General features: G+C 35.6%; 1 protein-coding gene across 3 annotated transcripts in view; it reads right to left on the reverse strand.

Moving 5' to 3' along the window:
* MON2 (MON2 homolog, regulator of endosome-to-Golgi trafficking) overlaps positions 1–19,841 on the reverse strand; it is a 149,938-nt gene that overhangs the window by 31,480 nt on the left and 98,617 nt on the right. For 2 of the 3 annotated variants that reach the window (XM_044678742.1, XM_044678740.1), the window contains exons 27-30: positions 12,017–12,160; positions 10,941–11,069; positions 4,224–4,414; positions 976–1,036 (exon numbers count right to left, since the gene is read on the reverse strand). In XM_044678742.1, the coding sequence (XP_044534677.1) occupies positions 976–1,036; positions 4,224–4,414; positions 10,941–11,069; positions 12,017–12,160 (525 nt within the window). Of the gene's footprint in view, positions 1–975; positions 1,037–4,223; positions 4,415–10,940; positions 11,070–11,363; positions 11,382–12,016; positions 12,161–19,841 lie in introns of all 3 variants that reach the window. The other variant, XM_044678741.1, reaches the window with a different exon arrangement.

A 19,841-nucleotide genomic window follows, 5' to 3' on the forward strand; every position in this document is an offset into this window, starting at 1 on the left:
GGGCAATGGGGGTCAAGTGACTTGCCCAGGGTCACACAGCTGGGAAGTGGCTGAGGCCGGGTTTGAACCTAGGACCTCCTGTCTGTAGGCCTGACTCTCACTCCACTGAGCTACCCAGCTGCCCTGAGCTATTATTTTTTAAAAAACATCACCATATGTATTCAGTGTTTCTTTAACTTCTTGAAGCTGAATTTTTAATACAATTAAGACATATAAGGCAATATCCTTTTCTTTAAAAATATAGTTATGACAGCCACTGCATTTTAAAATGGATAATTTAAAGTGATTTATCCTATTCAACATGCTTAAAAGCAAAAAAGCCAAGTATTCTACAAATTTTTTTAGAATACTTACTATTTACTTTAAAACTCTTATAATCTGTGTCTAAAGGGATCAAGATCAATAGACTAAAAATGTAAAATTTCATTCAATTGTTTTATCATGAAAAACAACCAGTGTATTGCGTTGCCTGGTAATAGTAAAGTACATTATCAGTCCTCAATAAGTAATTATCAAATAGGATAACATATGCAAACTGTTTTGTGACAAGGGTCAACCTCAAATTCAAGACCAAGGTTCAGGCCCACTACTTAATTAAACAGGCTGATTGCTGACACAGGCATGGCACAATCTCTCAGTGTCCTCAGTCACTGTAGTTGACATATCAGGAGAAGGAATTTCCTATCCAGGAGCTCCTGATGCAGATGAAATCACAGATCCACAGTGAAACCAAAACAAACAAAACCCCAATCCCAAAACACAAAATATATTTCTAAAACATTATATGAGGTTTTATTATTCAGCCATCATGCAAACATTGGCAGACTACTTAAAAAATAAAGGAAGTAGGTTTTACTTTCACTGAAAGATAAGTTTTGTCACTTTAATTTAGTCTTGAATATACTAGAGTTTTAACAATTCTCCAGCATAGTTTAACATGAAGCCATTTAAAAGTGTTTATGAGAAATTACTTACCTCGACATCAATGCTTTCATTTCTTTGAAATTCTTGAATAGAAAGATTATCTGGAGGTATGCTAAACAAAATAAAATAAAACCTTAAATTTTAGCTTTTTAACCGAAAAAGATAAACTGTGAATTAAATTAGAAAATCAACTAGATAATGAAATATTTAAACAATTCTAAGAAAAATACTGGGAAAATTTTTTCTTTATGCTAGGATACTCATTTTAAAAAGTATTTTATGGAGTATATAATCTATAATAATAAATTTTATTTAATAAAAATGACTTTAAATTAAAAGCAATTGTGAAGTTCTCTATAAATCTGGGTCCGAGCTCAATTTGACTAAATTTATAAAGTTACAAATATGTTTTGTTTTTAAAAATGTTGAAAGGTATAGATTATATCCATGTTGGCAAACCTATGGCACACATGCCAGAGGGTCCATTCCCCCTCTCTACTGAGGACATTTCTCACATGACCTGCCGCTCTGCCCAGCAGCCCAATGGCAGTGCTTCCTCCCTCCCTTGTCTGGGATAAGGGGGAGGTTCACATGTAGTTTGGGTACTCAGTCTCTAAAAGGTTCACTGTCACTCGATTATATTATTAAGTGGGTATTCATATAGGCACTGATATAAGTTTTTATTGCTACAATCATGAGGCATTTGTTTTGATGGTAAAAATGTTCCCTAAATCAAGATAGAAACACTTCCCCTGAGGATGACTGATAATCATGTCCAGTAATACACCTAAGCTGTGCACTAGGACTTAGCCTTTTAAAAGAAGAGCAAAGACCCAAAGCCTTGGTCTTGGTCATGGTCTTTGTCAGTACTAATAGAAAGGCAAATGACAGAGTAGTTCCAGGGCAGTTCCTCAATTCCTGGGGAAAAATGGATTTCAGAAGATTAGGAGATAACGTCAGGTCAAATACCAAGTCTTAACCTTCACTCTGAGTTACATGGGGAAAAGAAGAAGACCCCTAATGAACTCAAATTCCCACCTTCCCATCCCTTTTTTTGAAGGAGGAAGTTACAACTAGGATATAGGATGATAAGTCTGAAGGCAACCACACAGGTCTCTGAGAAGTTATGGCTAACCATGAAGGGTCAACTTATAATCAACTCTCTCAAGTGTTTTCCTTTTTTGGGCAGGGTAGTATAGGTGCTGATGGAAGGCTGTATAGGCCTGGGGAAGGGGATTAGGGGGAATTAGAGGCCACTGGGGAAGGAAGTAAAATTGTCATGGGTTGTCTTATGGCTTTGGGTGAGCATCCTTACTGTTTGGGAACTTTTTGTTGGTTTCACAGATCCCTGAACTTTGGAGGTATCTAAACCAACCCATAAACAAACAAAAGCAACTGGTACAACCTAACAAATGGTATTCCACTCCACTTGAGACCACAAGTGAGGGGGAACCAAAAACTTCACAAGGCAGCCTATTCTACCCGTGGCCAACTCTAACTGGAAGGAGGTCTTATCTCACAAGTTAAATTGACGCTGCCCAATATTTGATGTATTCCAAACCTTAGCTTTGGGGGATATATAGCAGCTGAATACTCTTTTATACATTCTGTAGTAACGTCTTCAAAACAAGCTATATTCTGACTTTCCCAAGGGAAAACCAGGCTAGGAGCACAAGCCAAAAAGAGTGATTTGTGAGAATCATTTAAATTAGTCCCTATAAACCCACAGCTGTAATTCTGAGCCAGGGCTTAAATTAATAAAAATGAACAACCTGTGAACCATCTGCTGAGACCAACATAGAGCAGCCAGAGAGAAAATTTCAAACTATTTCCAAAGAAACACTTATTCTCAAGAGATCAAAGGTGATTGGAAGCATTGTAAATCAAGAAAAAAAATCCAGATTATTCTAAAACTCTGATTAATCAATACAATGAGTAGCAATGTAGTGCTGACATGAAAAATAAACAAACTTTGTTTTTAAAACTCAAAGAATGGGACAAGCAGAGCAGGTGGGAAAGAGATTTGTTATCACAGTCAATGTAAAGCAGAGCACATCTTTACATACCGGAGTTTCTTTTTGTTTTCTTTTATGAGTTTTTTTACTTTGTCTATCTTTGAGAAGCCAATTAATCATGATTAGAAAAGGCAAATAAGAGCTAGAATGAAGTTCCTTATTTTGTAAATAAGGAAATGAAACCCAGAAAAATAAATAATCGTGCTTCGTGCAAATTATTGCTATAGCAACATACATACAGTATGTAACCCTAGAGCCTTCCCTCTGCTGATGGCCTCCAATTTATCTTGTCTATAGTTCACGTATACACTGTTGTTGCATAATGTCTCCTCTATTAGACTGAGTTCCTTGTGGGCAGGATTGTATTCCTTGTATTCCCATCATTTAAACAAGGAATCTGGTACATAGGAGGTGCTTAATAAATGCTTGTTGATTCCTGGATATGAGTACTCCCATGATAGAATTTTCCCCCATAAGACAATGGAGAGCACAGAAGATCCTAGAGATTGATAGGAGCTTCACGAGAGCTATCAGAGATTAATCAAAACTCACACTTCAGCAAATCTGGACCTTGGGTTCTCTCTGGAGAGCCCAGTTTGTTATAGATTCCAGACTATCTTAGTTTAGAAGACAAAAGGACCTCAATATATGTAGTGATATATAAACACATTTCATATGACATGTCTTTCCTAGGGTCAGATAATTGACCTTCCCAACACTTAGACATAAACATTTTTGGATTTCAGTTTCCTTACCTATAAAATGAAGACAGTAAAATACAAAAACACTGACCCTGGAATCAGAGGGCCTAGGTTCAAATTACACCTTTGATGCTTACTCCCTTGGCCTTAGTTTCCTCATCTGGAAAATGAGGTTACAAGATGATCTCTGAAATTCCTTCCCCAGTTCCAGATCTGTTATCCTGCCTGGATGAAAGGACCTTTAAAGTTCCTTCCAGTGATGAATTACAACTCTAGGATTCCATCTGTCAAATACAAGTTCATCTCTTTCCTCTTTTCATGAATTCTTATATCTTTCTTGAAGGGACAAAATCATGATTCTTTAATCACTTAACTTGCACATCCAGAGCTATATTATATCCATTTCTATCTAATGTCAATAGTCTACAGAACAAAATGTCGAAAAGATAATTTTCTGTTTTGTTAAGTGCTTACTTAGTATTATTGATGCATGAAATACAAATGTGTTCTTAGAAAACCAGCTAGAGATATAAAATTTGCTATGTATTTTTTAAAGTTTATAATTAAAAATTAATGAGCTAACCTTTTAGTGAATAAAAAATCTTCAAATGTGTTGGCTAGTTCTGGCCACATGCTGTCAAATTTCCCAGAAGAAGCATGCTGTCTTGCAACAGGCAATCCAATAGACAGAACTTTGAGCAGAGAAGATACTGCCAACTTCCACGTGCTTTCAGAAGGGCAGGCATACTTCAAACTAAGAGGTATCCTAAGAGTCTATTTAAAAAAAGATTACATTGAAAACCAGTTATTGTAAAAATCTATAACATATAGGAAAAATTATTTATATTGCCTTATTCATTATAAGAATTTTTTTCCTGAATATTTTATATTCTACGTGTGAATGGGCAGAAGTATATATTTTTTTCATTTTACCATCCCTGCAATTCACTGAAAAGATGCGACTTTGAAAATTCATTCTGTAGGGCAGAAGTAATGTTCAGTCTATCAGCTCAATCTAAACCTCACCTTGCTGTTGTTTAGCCCACAAAAAAAAAAAAAAAAAAAAACCTCTGAAACGATGGCCACTGAAACTTAAAGAATCAAACTCTCCAGAAACTAATCAGATTTTCAACTAGAAGTGACAAAAGGTATTAACATTCTGCAACAGATATATAAAATGAATAGTAGAGACTGACAAGGCCTTTATGTCCCATTCTGAAAGATTGAGCTCTCTTTGTTTTTACTTTCTCTTCTTCCTCTTTTCATTTTCTGTTTGTACCCACTACTATGCCAGTGGGACATGGGTATCTCCAACTATCTGTTAAATGTAGGGATGGAAAGAGGATCATATATTGCTCCTTAACATAATTCTTTCTCCTTATCACAAGCTTTTTCATCTTTTGAAATCCTATTAACACCACCTCTACTCCTTAACTGGCCATAATTTAATATACAACTATAATATAACTATGTTATATAACATGACAAGGATATTTAAGGAAAAAAAAACATTTATTCTAAAATTAATGAAAAGCAATTCAACTAATATTCAGTACTCTATATGATTAGAAAAAAATGAATTTATACAAAAATATATAACATCTGATATTTCTTGTCCCTTTCTGTTTATCTATTTACCCTAATATTTGTGTATGTAACTCTACCTTCATAGTAATATTTACACTGTATATGTATAAAATTTGTTCTAGATGTGCCTTCTTTGCATTATTTCATAAGTTTTCCAAAACTTTTTTTATACTACTCATGTGCTATTTATAGTAGCACAATACTCCATTATGTAACTGAACTCATGGAAGCTAATAAGGTCACTGAGAGATATAGAAAGAAAAGAGGAGCATCTATTGTGGAACTCTTGAGATAATCTCACAGACTGAAAGTGAAAAATGGATAATGACCTAGCAAATGATATTAAGAAAGATGTCAAAGGTAGAAGAATCAAGAGCATTATCATCAAAAAAAAAAACAAAAACAAACTTCAGCCACAAAAACAAACAAAAACAAAAATTAGAGAGGAGAAGAATTCACAAGAGGATAAACAACAATCTCAAAATGCCACAAAGTGGGCAAGAAGGAGGCTTAGGAAAGGCCAACAAAACTGGCAACTTAAGAGTTTACTGTTAACCTTGGAAAGAGCAGTCTCAGATGAGTGATAAACTGGAAGTCAGAATGGAAAGGCTTGAGAAGCAATGGCAATGAATGAGAGCAAACAGTTTTTCAAAGGGGTTTAGCAGTAAAAGGGAAAGAAATGTATATATTCATACATACATATAATATGTGTATAACATTATATATAGGGGAAGATTTTTTTACCTTTTTAAAAAAGTGGTCCTATATAGTTTGCTTACTTTTCTTATATAAATCTGGTTATTAAGTACTATCTAGTTCTACAAAATAACCCACTAATGGCTTGACTGTTACTATGTTATAAATAAAATGATCTGTGATATCAGTATGGGTGATCTCCCCTAGATCTAGACAGCTATGTGGCTCAGTGTATGGAGTACTGGGCCCAGAATTAGGAAGAGATGAATTTTAGCCTCAGACACTTACTACCTGTGTGATTCTGGGCAAGTCACTTAACCACTGCTTGCCTTAATTTACTAGAGAAGGAAATGGTAAATTACTCCAGGATCTTTAACTCCATGGACAGTATGGCCCACAGGGTCACAAAGAGCCAGATACAAATGAATGAAAACTTGAGAAAAAAGACTTATTAATGCTTTATAATATGTCCTTCCATAAATCATACAAAAGGTATTGGCTCAATGTAGTAAAAGGCTTTCCAAAGTTCCTTTAACATGAAATGGTTATCATTTAAATAAAAAATAGTTAACAGTGCAGCACTGATGAATGCTCATGTCAATTCATCATTTTTGTTAACATCACTAGTCTAAAATCTTTTCTACTCACATATTTCCTACGACATCATTTATATTATTTCTTTTTTTTTTTTTAAAACCCTTGTACTTCGGTGTATTGTCTCATAGGTGGAAGAGTGGTAAGGGTGGGCAATGGGGGTCAAGTGACTTGCCCAGGGTCACACAGCTGGGAAGTGGCTGAGGCCGGGTTTGAACCTAGGACCTCCTGTCTCTAGGCCTGACTCTCACTCAACTGAGCTACCCAGCTGCCCCCCATTTATATTATTTCTTGAAGAAAACTAGTTGTTGATAATATTCTACATCATATTTATGCCCCCCCAATTGTTCTCCACTGTCCTTTAAATTATATCAGAATTTTATTAAATTCAGCATGGATTTCCTTCATATATACTTGGTCAAGCTACAATTTCATCTTTATTTTTTTTAAGTTGTATTTTGATTTTCTCATGAAACACAACAGGAATATATCTTAGACATTAACTATAGCAGATCCACTATCACTGATAATTAAAATTATTAAAGGAATGATGATAAGATCATACCCGTTTTTCTCCATCCTTAGGGCTTCATTTTTAAATGCTATAAACACTAACTGGTCCAGATCAGGTTATTTTTCCTTTCCTTTCCTTTTCTTGCACTATAATTGACTGAGGTTTTATATTGTTCTCTGAGATTAGTCTACTCAGCATATCTCAAAACTAATGGTTTAAATCATTGTAATTTTACAAAACCCCTATTTTATTTAAATTCTATAATTTGTACCAGTTTATGGTTGTGCATAAGATTCCCTGATTATATTCCTAATTCAATAGAATCAAAGAACCTAAGAATTTGAAAAGATCTGATGCCTTCTATCCAGGAGTTCTTAATCTTTTGTGTCCTAAAACTTTTTGGCAGTCTAGTAAAAGACTATGGATCTATTCTCATTTTCTGAAAAGACAGAACATGCAACTTATCTTATGTTCTCTTTTCATCCTACAAAAACCCTTCTGGTTCCTGGGGCTCCTTCCTGAGTTTCTCCTGGAATCTGGATTTTAAGGAACCAGGCCAGACATATTCATGCCTTCATTCCTCTCCAGGCTTTGCTCATTAGTTCATGGGATTCTCTCTCTCCTATTTTCCTAGACTCTTAGGAACCTTCTCTCCTCCCATTTTAGCTTCCTTTTAATATGTTCTCTTCTGTCACTAGAACATAATGTCCTTGAAAACAAGTAACTTTCTTTCTTTTGGCCTCTATACTCCCAGCTGTTAGTACAATACCTAGTATATATTAAAGACTTGCTCTCTGGACTTCAAATATCTACAAAAAATGGTAACCCAAGAGAAAGAGAATACTGTCTCCTGGAGTAGCTATTACATTTTTAGATAATTCTGATAAGAAACATTTCCTTAAGAAAAGCATAAATCTGTCTTCCTCTAGCTAAGACCCACTGATCTAAGTGCTGTCCTTTGAAAAGAAGTCTTACACTCTCCTACTTTACAGCTGTTCAAAAAAAAAATACAACTATCATGCACCAACTTGGGTCTCTAACCAATGGACTTTGCAGACTGATAAAATAATGTTATCTCTTAAGAAAAGCTGAATACCAATTACTATAAAGAAATCCTAAGAATGATTATATAGGAATGAAGAACCTACTACACAAGTATAATAGAACTACATAATCAGACAATTGGTTTGGCACCTTAATTCTTTTTTGATCATTATATAAGATGTTAATTTTTGGGTCCATTTATGATTAGAAGAAAGAGTTAAACTTTACTTTTTCTTTCAGATCTTTCTGAATTAAATGGTAAGCACAATAGATCTGCCAAATCTGAAACATTTCACACCAGCCAATGTTATTAAGGACAATACCTAAATTAGAGAACCTTCAAGTCAACAAATAAGCTGGATTTTTTCAACCTCAGATAAGCTTCAATTTTAATACAAAAATACCCAGTCAACTAGTTCAATTTCTAGGAGCAGAAAGTGTGGATAAGGATTATCCTCTTACCCAAGAATAAAGAAGTTTCTCAAGTTCATTAATTTCATTTGTTAATAAAACAAAATATTAATTTTAATAATTCATAATGCAGTTACATTTTATCATCATCTACTGGCATTACTTATTATTTTTTTTAAACCTTTAACTTCTGTGTATTGGCTCCTTGGTGGAAGAGTGGTAAGGGTGGGCAATGGGGGTCAAGTGACTTGCCCAGGGTCACACAGCTGCGAAGTGTCTGAGGCCAGATTTGAACCTAGGACCTCCCATCTCTAGGCCTGACTCTTGTAATGCAGAGATGCATTCAAGGCTTTTACCCTTGTAAAACCTAACTGTAGGACTTCTGGCAGTTGACCAGCCTTAGAACTCTGATAAAGTTCAGTTGGTCCCAGAAGTTTGTGAAGAGTGGAGGGGCGAACTGGGCTCTGCCTTTGAGCTGAAACCTTGCCTTGAATCTGTGCTTTTGTCTTTGGACATCTGGAGCTTAGCTAACTTCTCTGGACCTTCCTTGACCTTCCCTATTCCATTCCCCTATTACCTTCCTGATTTTCCTGTGGGCTTTGGGAGAGGGGTGGATTTTGGGGTTGTAGCAATTAGACTTTGAGGATTTAGTTCCCCATAGACAAGTAGGGCTTACCCTTGAAACAAACTATGCCTTGCTTCATTGTTTTTTAGTACTCCCTAACCTCAAGGGCAGCTAAACTTCCCTGGCTGAGAGAGAGCAGACTCTCTCTCAGTCCAAGCCATTGCTGTGACCCTCCCCCACCTGGAGTTTTCCCTAGTGGCTGTTAGGGAAACCTTGTACTCCTCTCTCCTTGATAATCAACCCTGAAACTTTAATAAATCCCATTGTTACCTATTCAAACCCTTTGTTAAATCATTGGCTCAATGATAAGTGAAGGTTGAAAGAAGGGAAGGAATTATTCTCTTTATTTTCCTTGAGAGAAGCTGGAGGCATCCATCTTGGGAGGAAGTAGTTGTCTCTCTACCTCCTTCTGGAAACCCTTCAGTTTCATTGATAGGGAGGAGCCTTGAGACTCCCTCTTGGTGGACTTGAGAAACTGACTAGAAAGCCCTCTAGTCAGATTCAAACCACTTTTGACTGGCCCTAACCTTTGTGTCTGTAGAAATACCATTTTCCCTGGAAGAGTCCAACCTTCCTTCCCCAGCAACCTCTGTCTCTAGTCTGAGGGTCTCCCTGTTGCAGCTGCCTCCCCTAATTACCTCATCATCTCCTTTACTGTTCATTATACTACCTCTATTTCCCTAAACTCAGACATTCCCTTACATCTCTCCTTACCACCTCAATCCTCTATTGCACCCTCCTTTCCCACCAAAGGACCAAAACCTCCTATTTACCTCTTTCTTTATTTACCTTTTATTACACTCTCAATCCACTGAGCTACCCAGCTGCCCCTGGCATTTCTTCTTAATTATTTGTTTATCAAAGCATTGTATTTAGTGCTGTCAGTTAAAAAAACATACATGGCTTTTGAACTCAAAAAATTTAGTACAAAAGAATTTACAATTCTACTAGGTTCTACTAGGCATAAAAAATTTTAAATAGAAAAAAGACAACTCATTTTTATTAAATTCTTCACCATGCCAATTTCCTAATTTACTGTTTTTCTGGGTTTGTTTGTTGATAATAATTCTTAACATCACCACAAATATGTATTTTTATATTTGGTTGTGATTTTTGGTTTCACAGGTGTAGGAAATTCCTATTGAGGAAACTCTCTCTACCAATGCAGAATAGAAAATGTAATACAACTTAGTGCCTCAGAGAATTGCCTATGGCTACAAAGTTAAGTGACTTGTGTCAGTTGGGAGCTGAATCCAGGTTAAGCCTTAATCCATTATGGTATGACCAGTTAATATAAATTTGAATAAAGAGATTTTCTGATATAACAAAAGTTAAAGGAAATTTATCACGGAAAAGAATGAAATGTTATCACAAAATACATATTCTTTTATACATTTTTAGTCACTAGGTATCTATAAAAATAAGATAAGTACAAATTACAGGCAAAGAAGCAAGTTTTAACTAGAAATATTTTCAAAATCAAAACCACACAGATATATTTTTGGTTTTAGAGGAGACTTTGGAAAGAAAAATGTCAAAAATGGAGATGTGTTTCAGGAAGTACTTTGTATTTGTGTGAATATTTTTCTCTTTGAAAAGATCTAAGAGCAAGGTTTTCAGGGCCTTATAAAGTCATTAAACACAATTACATTTAAATAAAATAACTCAAGATTTTTCTATATTACTTCTCACTGACTGAGTCTTGCTAAAAATTTCTGAAAAGCAAATTCACCAAACATATTTATAGAAAATCGTCTTTAGCTATGTTATCCTATAGTGTTAATGAGTCATTTTCAAAATGGAAGTATAAATAAAATATTAAAAATTACCTTAATAACATGCTGAAGTACTTTCTCATTCACTACAGCTTTATGACAAGCTGTTTTTTGGTATAAATCCACCACCACTTCTAAAGATCTCTCTGCAAATGGTACATAATTCAAGGCTACCCATTCTGCCTAGAAAACAATATTTTAATATGAATAAACATAGATTAAAAATCATAGATTTTCCAAAGAGTAAAACTGTTATAAACCTCAAGAGTTAAGTTTTATATCAGATTGCCACTTTAATGCATGCAACTTTTTCCAAAGAATGCATTTAATATAACCCAGGCAAAAATAAAAGAATTTTTGAAAAACCCAAAATATTTAAAGTTTGATGTGAACTTGGGGAAGATGTGTTTCATTAGCTAGAATGTCATAACTTTCTGCCTGATAGGTTAGGACAATTTTTAAGGAAATTTAACTCACCGGTGCAAATAGTTGGATCTATTGTGATTCCATTGTGTTGCAGAGCAAATAGAATGAGAAAAGTTAATACATTTATTAAAAACTATCTTTCAAAAACGATGTAAATTTTTACTGTTGCATGAATAATTGGTATATGCATGCATTTAGAAAACTATTTTTCTGAAATAAAAAAATTAGAGTTTACCAATTATTTATGGCCATGAAAGTTCTTCAAAAGTCAGTCCAACTAAATTTCACATCAGTACAGGGAACACCGGTTAAATAATTATTTTCTTGGGTGCCTCCTGGTTTACTCTTCTCTCTTGTTATCTATTAGGAACTATTAGTTTTGGGGATATAAAAATTGTTTTTGGAGGGGGCAAATAGGATTTTAGGGAAAACCAGTCAAGAATCTCAAAATTTTAGGGGAAGGAATTAAAGAAATCAGCTATTCTGCTTTTTTTTTAAAAAAAAGGAAATTGCAAACAAAAAGCAAAGAAAGTCTACACAGATTAATTTTATATATTCCTTACCATGATGATAGAAACAAGAAAGCCTATTTGGAGGAGGGGAAATGGCTTTTGTCTGGACAACCAATATTCATCTTAAATGGAACTAACTATATTGAAATACTGTTAAATCTAAAAGCATAAATAAGATTTCAAGTAAATTACCTGATTATATTTTGCATTTGCAATGTGCTTTGTTTCCAGCTGTCCATACTGTGGAGGTTTACAGGAAAACTCTACAAATGCCAGTAATTGGTCAAATATTGCTGGATACATTATCTGCATGTTTTCTGGACCTATACAGATAGCCTTAAAAAAAATTATATATGTATACATAAACATTATAATGAAAAACTTTTAGATCTGTGAAATTTCTAAATTTTAAATAGGAAAAAGATATAAAGCCCATCATAAAAAAATAGAAACTATTTATGATTAATTCTGGGACAAAGATAAAATATTTACCTATAAACCATCTTTTAGGGATGTTCTTTGCCAGTTTATCATACATTTATGAGCCTGTTTCCTTATCTATAAAATGGGGATAATAGTTCCACTATCCACACAGAGGAGTGTTTGTAAACTTAAATGTGAATATTATTATCTGAATTATAACCATTTCTTCACAATCTCTTAATTTATCCTTATATTGGGGTTAGCTTGGTGGCTCAGGAAACTGAGATCCAGGCCTATAATAAAGAGAAGGTTCTGGGTTTAAATATGGCTCAGACATTTCCTAGCTGTGTGACCATAGGCAAGTCACTTGACCCCCAATGCCTAATCTTTACTGCTTTTCTGTCTTGGAATCAGTATACAATATTCATTCTAAGTTAAAAAGTAAAAGGTTTAAAAAAAATTACCCTTATATCCCTACAAGCACTAGGAGATATACTTTTCCTTTGACAAGAAATGGATATAGCCAGTTCAGCTGTTCCTGAAACTCAGAAGTCAATAAGCTGTATGGTTAAAAGAGAGTATGAGTTTTTCTTTTCTCAAGAAAACAAAAACTGATTCTTATTTCCGGAAAAGCAAGGAACATGTCTGATATCTGCAAACGAAACTATATTCAAGATATAAAACCAACCAATACATATGTATATATAGGTGTATAAATATGAACATATGCATACAAAATCACATACATGTAATAAAAAACAGAAGTTGTTTCCCAAAAGTAATCAAAGAACATTCAAGTTTTCAAAAGGATTTTAAACTATTAGAAACTATATGGAAGAATGCTTCAAATTACTAATAAGAGAAACAACCCTTATGTTTCCCTTCACATCACACCTTTCAAATTGGCAAAGATAACAAAAGATGGTAATAATTAACGTTGGAGGGTTTTAAATCCATTTGTGCTTGCAAATGTTCCTTTCTTTGAGAATTCATTTATGACTCATTCAAATTTTTTCTCTGAGATTAAGTTGCTTAAAGTCCTTATTTCTTGTTCTATTAATCTAGATATTTTATATTTTTAAGTACTTAGTTAAGTTTTCAGCTTGTACATAATTGGTCAAATATTATCATCAACTTTTGCCTTTCTGCATTTGTTTAGTTTTCGTTTTATATATAATCAAAGGTGCTATGCAATACATAGGAAATAAATTTTTACATTCTTTAAGATTCAATTCAGTAGTTGTCAGAGGACTATCATAGCTAACTTTTCTTAAACACTATTCAGATCTTTAAAGTATTCACTATTTATCTTTGGGTTAGATTTGGCTAGGTCTGATAAGGGAACATTAAGGTCCCCAACAACTGCTTCACCATTAATTTCTTCTTATAGCTCAATTTGATTTTCTTTTAGTTATTCAGATCATATACCATTTGCATATATATTTTGTATTCATAGTTTGGCATCTTCCTTTATTTACATATACAACTTAGCCTCAGTTATTGATTTGAGGTTTAGTGTAAGGGCCCACTTCTACATCCTCCTAAAATCTTTTCCCCATCTGACCTTTAAAAACCTATTCCTTTTTTCCTCTAGCTCTTGTGACTCCCTCATATACAGGTTTGTTTTTTATATTTATATGTTTCCCCGGTAGGGTCCTGACCTTGATTTCTTGAGTTCTGTTGCTGGCTTTCACTTCCCTTGGTGTATCTGCACTCAGTTTACTGGTAGACTTCATGTGGTATCCCTCACATCATATCTGCAATTGACTGTCATGGGTCAATGGGTTAGATGGTCTCTGTACCCAATAAGTTTTCTTGTTCAGGGGCACTGAGTAGTCTTCTGTCCTTCTTGCCACCTGTACTCTTTTTCTGATTAGTCTGTGGGAATATTTCCTCTCTTTTCTGGGGCTTCCCCAGTCTTAGAGCTATGGAGTCTTCTGTTTCCCCTGGGATTTCCCTGGTAAAGGCATAGACATTTTTGTCTCTACCTCTGGTGTTTCTCTGTACCCTCCATGGCCTTGCTATTTGTAGTGCTGCTGAAGGTTTCTGTTCTATTGACCTGGCTGATGCTGACTTCTCTGGTAGGACTCCTCTTTTCAATGTCCAAAGCATCTGAATGTATTTTTGTAGGGCTTGGATGAAGCACCTTATTGATGTAGCTCTTTGGATTTCTTGGTTGCTGTTCAATTTGGCGCTCTTTCTCTGTAATTGTTGGAATAAAAGTGGCAGCATTGGGCTCCTGTGTGAACTATCATGCCAGCATCTTAGATGGAATTCACAATTTTAGTATTGACATTGTTTCAATATCTATGGTGCTGTTAAGTTTCTATATGCTTATCTCTTAGATCATCTGTAATTTTGCTGTTTCCTTACCTGAAAGCATGATTGCCACTACTGATTAGATTCACCTGAGGCATAACATATTTTATTCTACTCCCTCATGTGTTTGCTATTTGTTTAGTAGAATTTATTCCCAGGTATATCAGCCCCCCCTTCCCTTCCTGCACCACAGAAGGTATCATCCAACAAAAAAGATTTATATATAGAGAATCTTTAATTTTCTCTTTTTCAATTCATTCTTTAGAGTTAGACATTTACAAATTATTTTTCAACTACTAGTTCTCTTGGTTCTACCTATTTCACTTTTCTCTACTTCATGTAGGTCTTTCCAAGTTTAAAAAAACAAATAAACCTGTTAATCATTTTTTATGACACAATAGCATTTCATTGCAATTATATACTATGATTTGTCCCCAACTGATAAGCACTTCCTCAACTTCCAGTTGAGAGAGAGCTGCTATAAATATTTTGGAACAAATATGTTCTTTTCTTTCCCCCCGGATCTTTTTGAGGAACAGACCCAGAAGTAGTATTGATGGGTCTAAAGATATACTGTGTCTCCTTTTTTTATAAATCTCCAACATTTGTCATTTTGCACTTTTATCATTTTAGTCAATGACAGGTTGTTTTGATTTGTTTTTTTTTTTTGATCAATTGTTTTGATTTGCATTTTTTCAATCAGTTGGGAGTTTGAGCATTTTTTTTTTGTTGTTCTAGTAGTACTTAACATTGGGAATCTTTATGTTTCTTATAAACAGTTAGATTCTGTTTTCTAATTAACTTTACTATTTTTCATTTTAGGGGTGAATTCATATAATTTACACTAACAAGCTAGGTATGCTTTTCCTTTCATCAAATGACATTATAATGATCCTTCTCTTTATCTCCCCTATCTCTCTCCTTTTATAAAGAAAAATAAATTGGTAAGAGAAAAGAATCAAGATCAACATTGGCAATCTATAATTGGAACGGTCTGATCCTATTCCTTACCTTTTTCTCTCTTTATCCATCCAGATCAAAGCTGTTAAATCTTGCCTTTTATTTCTTACTTTTTAATCCCTCTCCGGTTTTATAATCTGTTCTGTGTAGGTAGTGTTTTGCTCTGAATATTCTTTCCTGAAGTCTACCCATCCTCTCTTCAACTACTATGCTCCCTCATTTCTCCTCCTATTACTGACTGTTGATTAACTATATGTGGATTCAGCCATTTGCCTCCCAAGATATGAGGTTCATGAGATGTATGCTTTCTCCACTACTACTTCTGGGTTTCTATATTATTCTGACATTCCCAAATATGAAAACTGTTTTAAGTTCCTTCTTCTTCTTTTCTCCCTAAGTTTCACATCTAAAGCTTCAATTTTTGGACTAGGACTTTGTGTCATATCCAGGATCTATACTATAACCTCCTATGGTACTGGACTAAGGCAGGATTTGAACCTATGTGTTGTTCCAGCTCCAAAATGGGCCTAGAAATCAAATTAGAAATTCATGTAACAATAATTTCTCAGTCATTTCAGTTGTCTGGGATAATGAAATATCTGATATATTACCAAGTAGATTTATCAATTAAGACTAAATACTATAAAAAAAGATACTAAGAAAAATATCCATTTGGACATGACTCTAAAGCCACAATCATTTTAATGGTAATCAAATCTCCAAATAAGGTTTTTGTTAAAAATCTGGGACTTTAGAAGCAGTAGATTCATCATGGTAAATAAAAAATGGATACCTTTCATATTTCACAATGGTAAGGAAAGATTAGAGGTACAATATGACAAATTCCAGTCCAGTGGTGAGGGGCTAAAAATTGGCTCCTTACTTCTGGACTTAGTCTAGAACTAAGTTCTGGACTTCCAGATTCAGTCAATTATCACTTTCAATCAGTTTAATTTCATATTTTTAAAAGATATGCAAATACTTAAACACATGAATTGGCATTCATTCACTTCACAAGCAGAACATCATTGGATGACAAATTTAGAGCTAGATGAGATCTTCAAGGCCGCTGAGTTCCAAACCCTCATTTTCAAGATGAGGAAACTGAGGCACAGAAAAGTTACCATGACTTGACCAAAGACAAACACTTAAGTCTTTGTGATAAGATCATATAGCCTCTCTAAAAAGTCAAGATTTTTAATATTATGTTACCTAGCTGCCCCTCAAAGAGACATTTTAAAATTGTATGCTTTCAAATGTTTACATTTAGTAATAAAAACTTTTCAACAAGACAAATGTAACATGGAATTGCCACAGTGCTTTTATAACATGATTTCTCTCTTATATTAATGAGTATTCTTCTTCTTCTTCTTTTTTTTTTAAATAGCCCTTACCTTCTGTCTTGGAGTCAATACTGTGTATTGGCTCCAAGGCAAACGAGTGGTAAGGGCTAAGCAATGAAGGTCAAGTGACTTGCCCAGGGTCACACACCTGGGAAGTGTCTGAGGCCAGATTTGAACCTAGGACCTCCAGTCTCTGGGCCTGACTCTCAATCTACTGAGCCACCCAGATGCCCCCTATTAATGAGTATTCTTAAGGGTGGATTTTAGATACCTGGAACTCTGTGCAAAGAAATTATGACAGCTGTTCAAAAAACCCAGGACTTTGAATGAGGGCCCAAATGTCTTGGCACAATGAAAAACAACAAAAATCAAGAAAGAAAGGGATGGTTAGAGGTCAAAGAAACTTATAAAAAACAAACACCCCTTACTCTATCATAACAATCAGTTAATTGTTAGCTATTGGGCAATCTTATTTGTTCCCCCCAAAACTACAAAGTTCAAGGCTTTAACAAGAAATTTAACAATCCACCAGCTATTAGACTGAAGCTACAGGAGAAGTTTTATGGCAATAACCATTTTAGGTTAGGGAATCATACAAATTTTTTTTTCCCAGTGCCTTTTAGGTGGCCACAAAATTTTTCCCCCTCCTTCCTTGGAAATGTGGTAACTGTGATCAATTTCAAGAACTAAATAAGAAGAGATTATTTTAATATGGTTAATTTTTTCCTAAGTTTTAGGTTCTCACAAATGTAAATTCCATGAATCATGGCCTCTTTTTATTTTTTGGAGATGAGTTTCCCAATAAAATATGAGGTTGGAATTGTGACAGTCACTAGTAGCCTGATCCCACTGCTGACTGACACAAGATCTTTGACCCACTCCATTTCCAACTGAAACTGGTTAAACCCTCCTTGGGTAGCCTGGTGACCCTATGCTCTTGAGGCCTCACTATCCTGGGGTCACAATAAGTATGGGTACTTCATGGATGTAGCACACTACCAGCCTCAGTCTCCTTGCAGCAGGGATTACTGGTGTGCATCAGCCATAATCTTTTTGAATAGAATAAAATAGCCACTTCTGAATTTTTTTAAAGGAGTATGTATTAAAGCAAGCAGCAGACTTTGACCATGGAATACTAAGCAGTACAGAGAAGTGGACTCTAGAATCAAAATCTTGTCTCTAATTAGCTATTTTACCTTAGCCTCCCAGGATTGAGTTTCTTCCTAAGTGAAAAGGAGGAGTTGAACCAGGTAAGCCCCAAGGTCTCCCTGGATTCAAATGCTTTCCAGCTACATCTCAGAAACCCCCATTTTTTGATACTACCATATTCCCTCCTATATCATAAACTTTCAAAGTCTCCTTTGAACTAGAATCTTTAATTGTTTCCTTGATCATTTTTCCATTTGAATCAGTTCTTCCTTCTTTACAATGACATCTATTCCTTAGATCCTTATTCTCCTAAATCCACTATCAATTTTTTTCCCTTTCTACTCAACTTGTACTCTTTTTGTAGCTATTTCTTTTTAAAAAATAAACCCAGGTTTCCGGGTTAAGATGGCGGCAGAGTAAGAAGCAGCTCTAAACCTCTCCTGACCGAAACACACAAAACTCCTCAAGGGGACATAAAAACAAGTCCAGACGAACGGAGGAACCCCACAACAGGGCACAGCGTGGAAGGTACGTGGAATCGAGACATTTCCAAGCTAAAAAGGGCTCTCACTCAAGCGCGAGCTGAGCAACCGCCCCACCCCCACCCCCTCCACACTCACCTATAGCTCCGAACCCAGCTAAAAAGAAATAGAGCAAGTTTGGGGCACCCCTCGAGTCATCAGCAGCTCCGGGACCTGTTCCTGAGAGCAGCAAGACTTAGGACCCCATTAAGTCAAGAACGCACGCGAAATCTGAGCGCGCGCGCGCAGGAGCGGACGCTGGGAGCGGAGCGCCGGCTGAGCAGAGGCGTGGGTGCCGGCTGAGCAGAGGCTTGGGTGCCGGCTGAGCAGAGGCGTGGGTGCTGGCTGAGCAGAGGCTTGGGTGGAGGCAAACACAACCAGGAACTAAAGCCTAAGTGGGGAACCAGTGCAGACGGGTATACGACTGTGGAAGTAGCTCCCTGAGACTTGTAAAGAAACCTCCTGCAGAGGTTCAAGCAAGGGAATCCACCAGGGGGCTTGACCTTGGAAAAAACTAGAACTCAGTCCTCAGGAGCCAATAGATCTCAGACAGACACTGAGAGCGAGGATAAACCTGAGAAGCTGCTGGGCTAATGATGGCTAACCAGTTACAGGAAATTCAGAAGAGAAAGAATAATAACAAAAAAAAGAAGTCTTTAACACTCGACAGCTTCTACACAGAGAAAATCCAGACAACCGAGCAAACAGAGGAGGAGAACAAACAACCATCCAGACCCTCCCCAAATAAGGAAAACTCCTCACAATCTATGGAAGAGTTCAAATCTGAGATTTTGAGGAAAATGGAAGAGATCTGGCAAGAAAATAACAGCTTAAAAGGTAGAATCTTGCAACTGGAAAGCGAGGCTCAGAAACCAAATGAACTGATAAGCAAATTGAACACAAGAAATGACCAGATTGAAAAGGAATACCAGAAGATTATGGCCGAAAACAAGAGGATTATGGCCGAAAACCAAAAGATTATGGCCGATTACCAGAAGATTATGGCCGAAAATCAATCCCTAAAGGCTAGAATTGAGCAAGTAGAAACTAATGATCTCTCAAGACAACAAGAACAAATAAAACAAAGCCAAAAGACTGAAAAAATAGAAGGAAACATGAAATATCTCAATGAGAGAGTGACAGACCAAGAAAACCGGTCTAGAAGAGACAATTTGAGAATAATTGGTCTTCCAGAAAAACCAGAAATTAATAAAAACCTGGACTCTATACTAACAGAAATAATTCAGCAAAATTGCCCTGAAGTCCTACAACAAGAGGGCAATATAGACATTGAAAGGATTC

This window comes from Gracilinanus agilis, chromosome 5, assembly GCF_016433145.1.
Source record: "Gracilinanus agilis isolate LMUSP501 chromosome 5, AgileGrace, whole genome shotgun sequence".
Classification (NCBI taxonomy): domain Eukaryota; kingdom Metazoa; phylum Chordata; class Mammalia; order Didelphimorphia; family Didelphidae; genus Gracilinanus; species Gracilinanus agilis.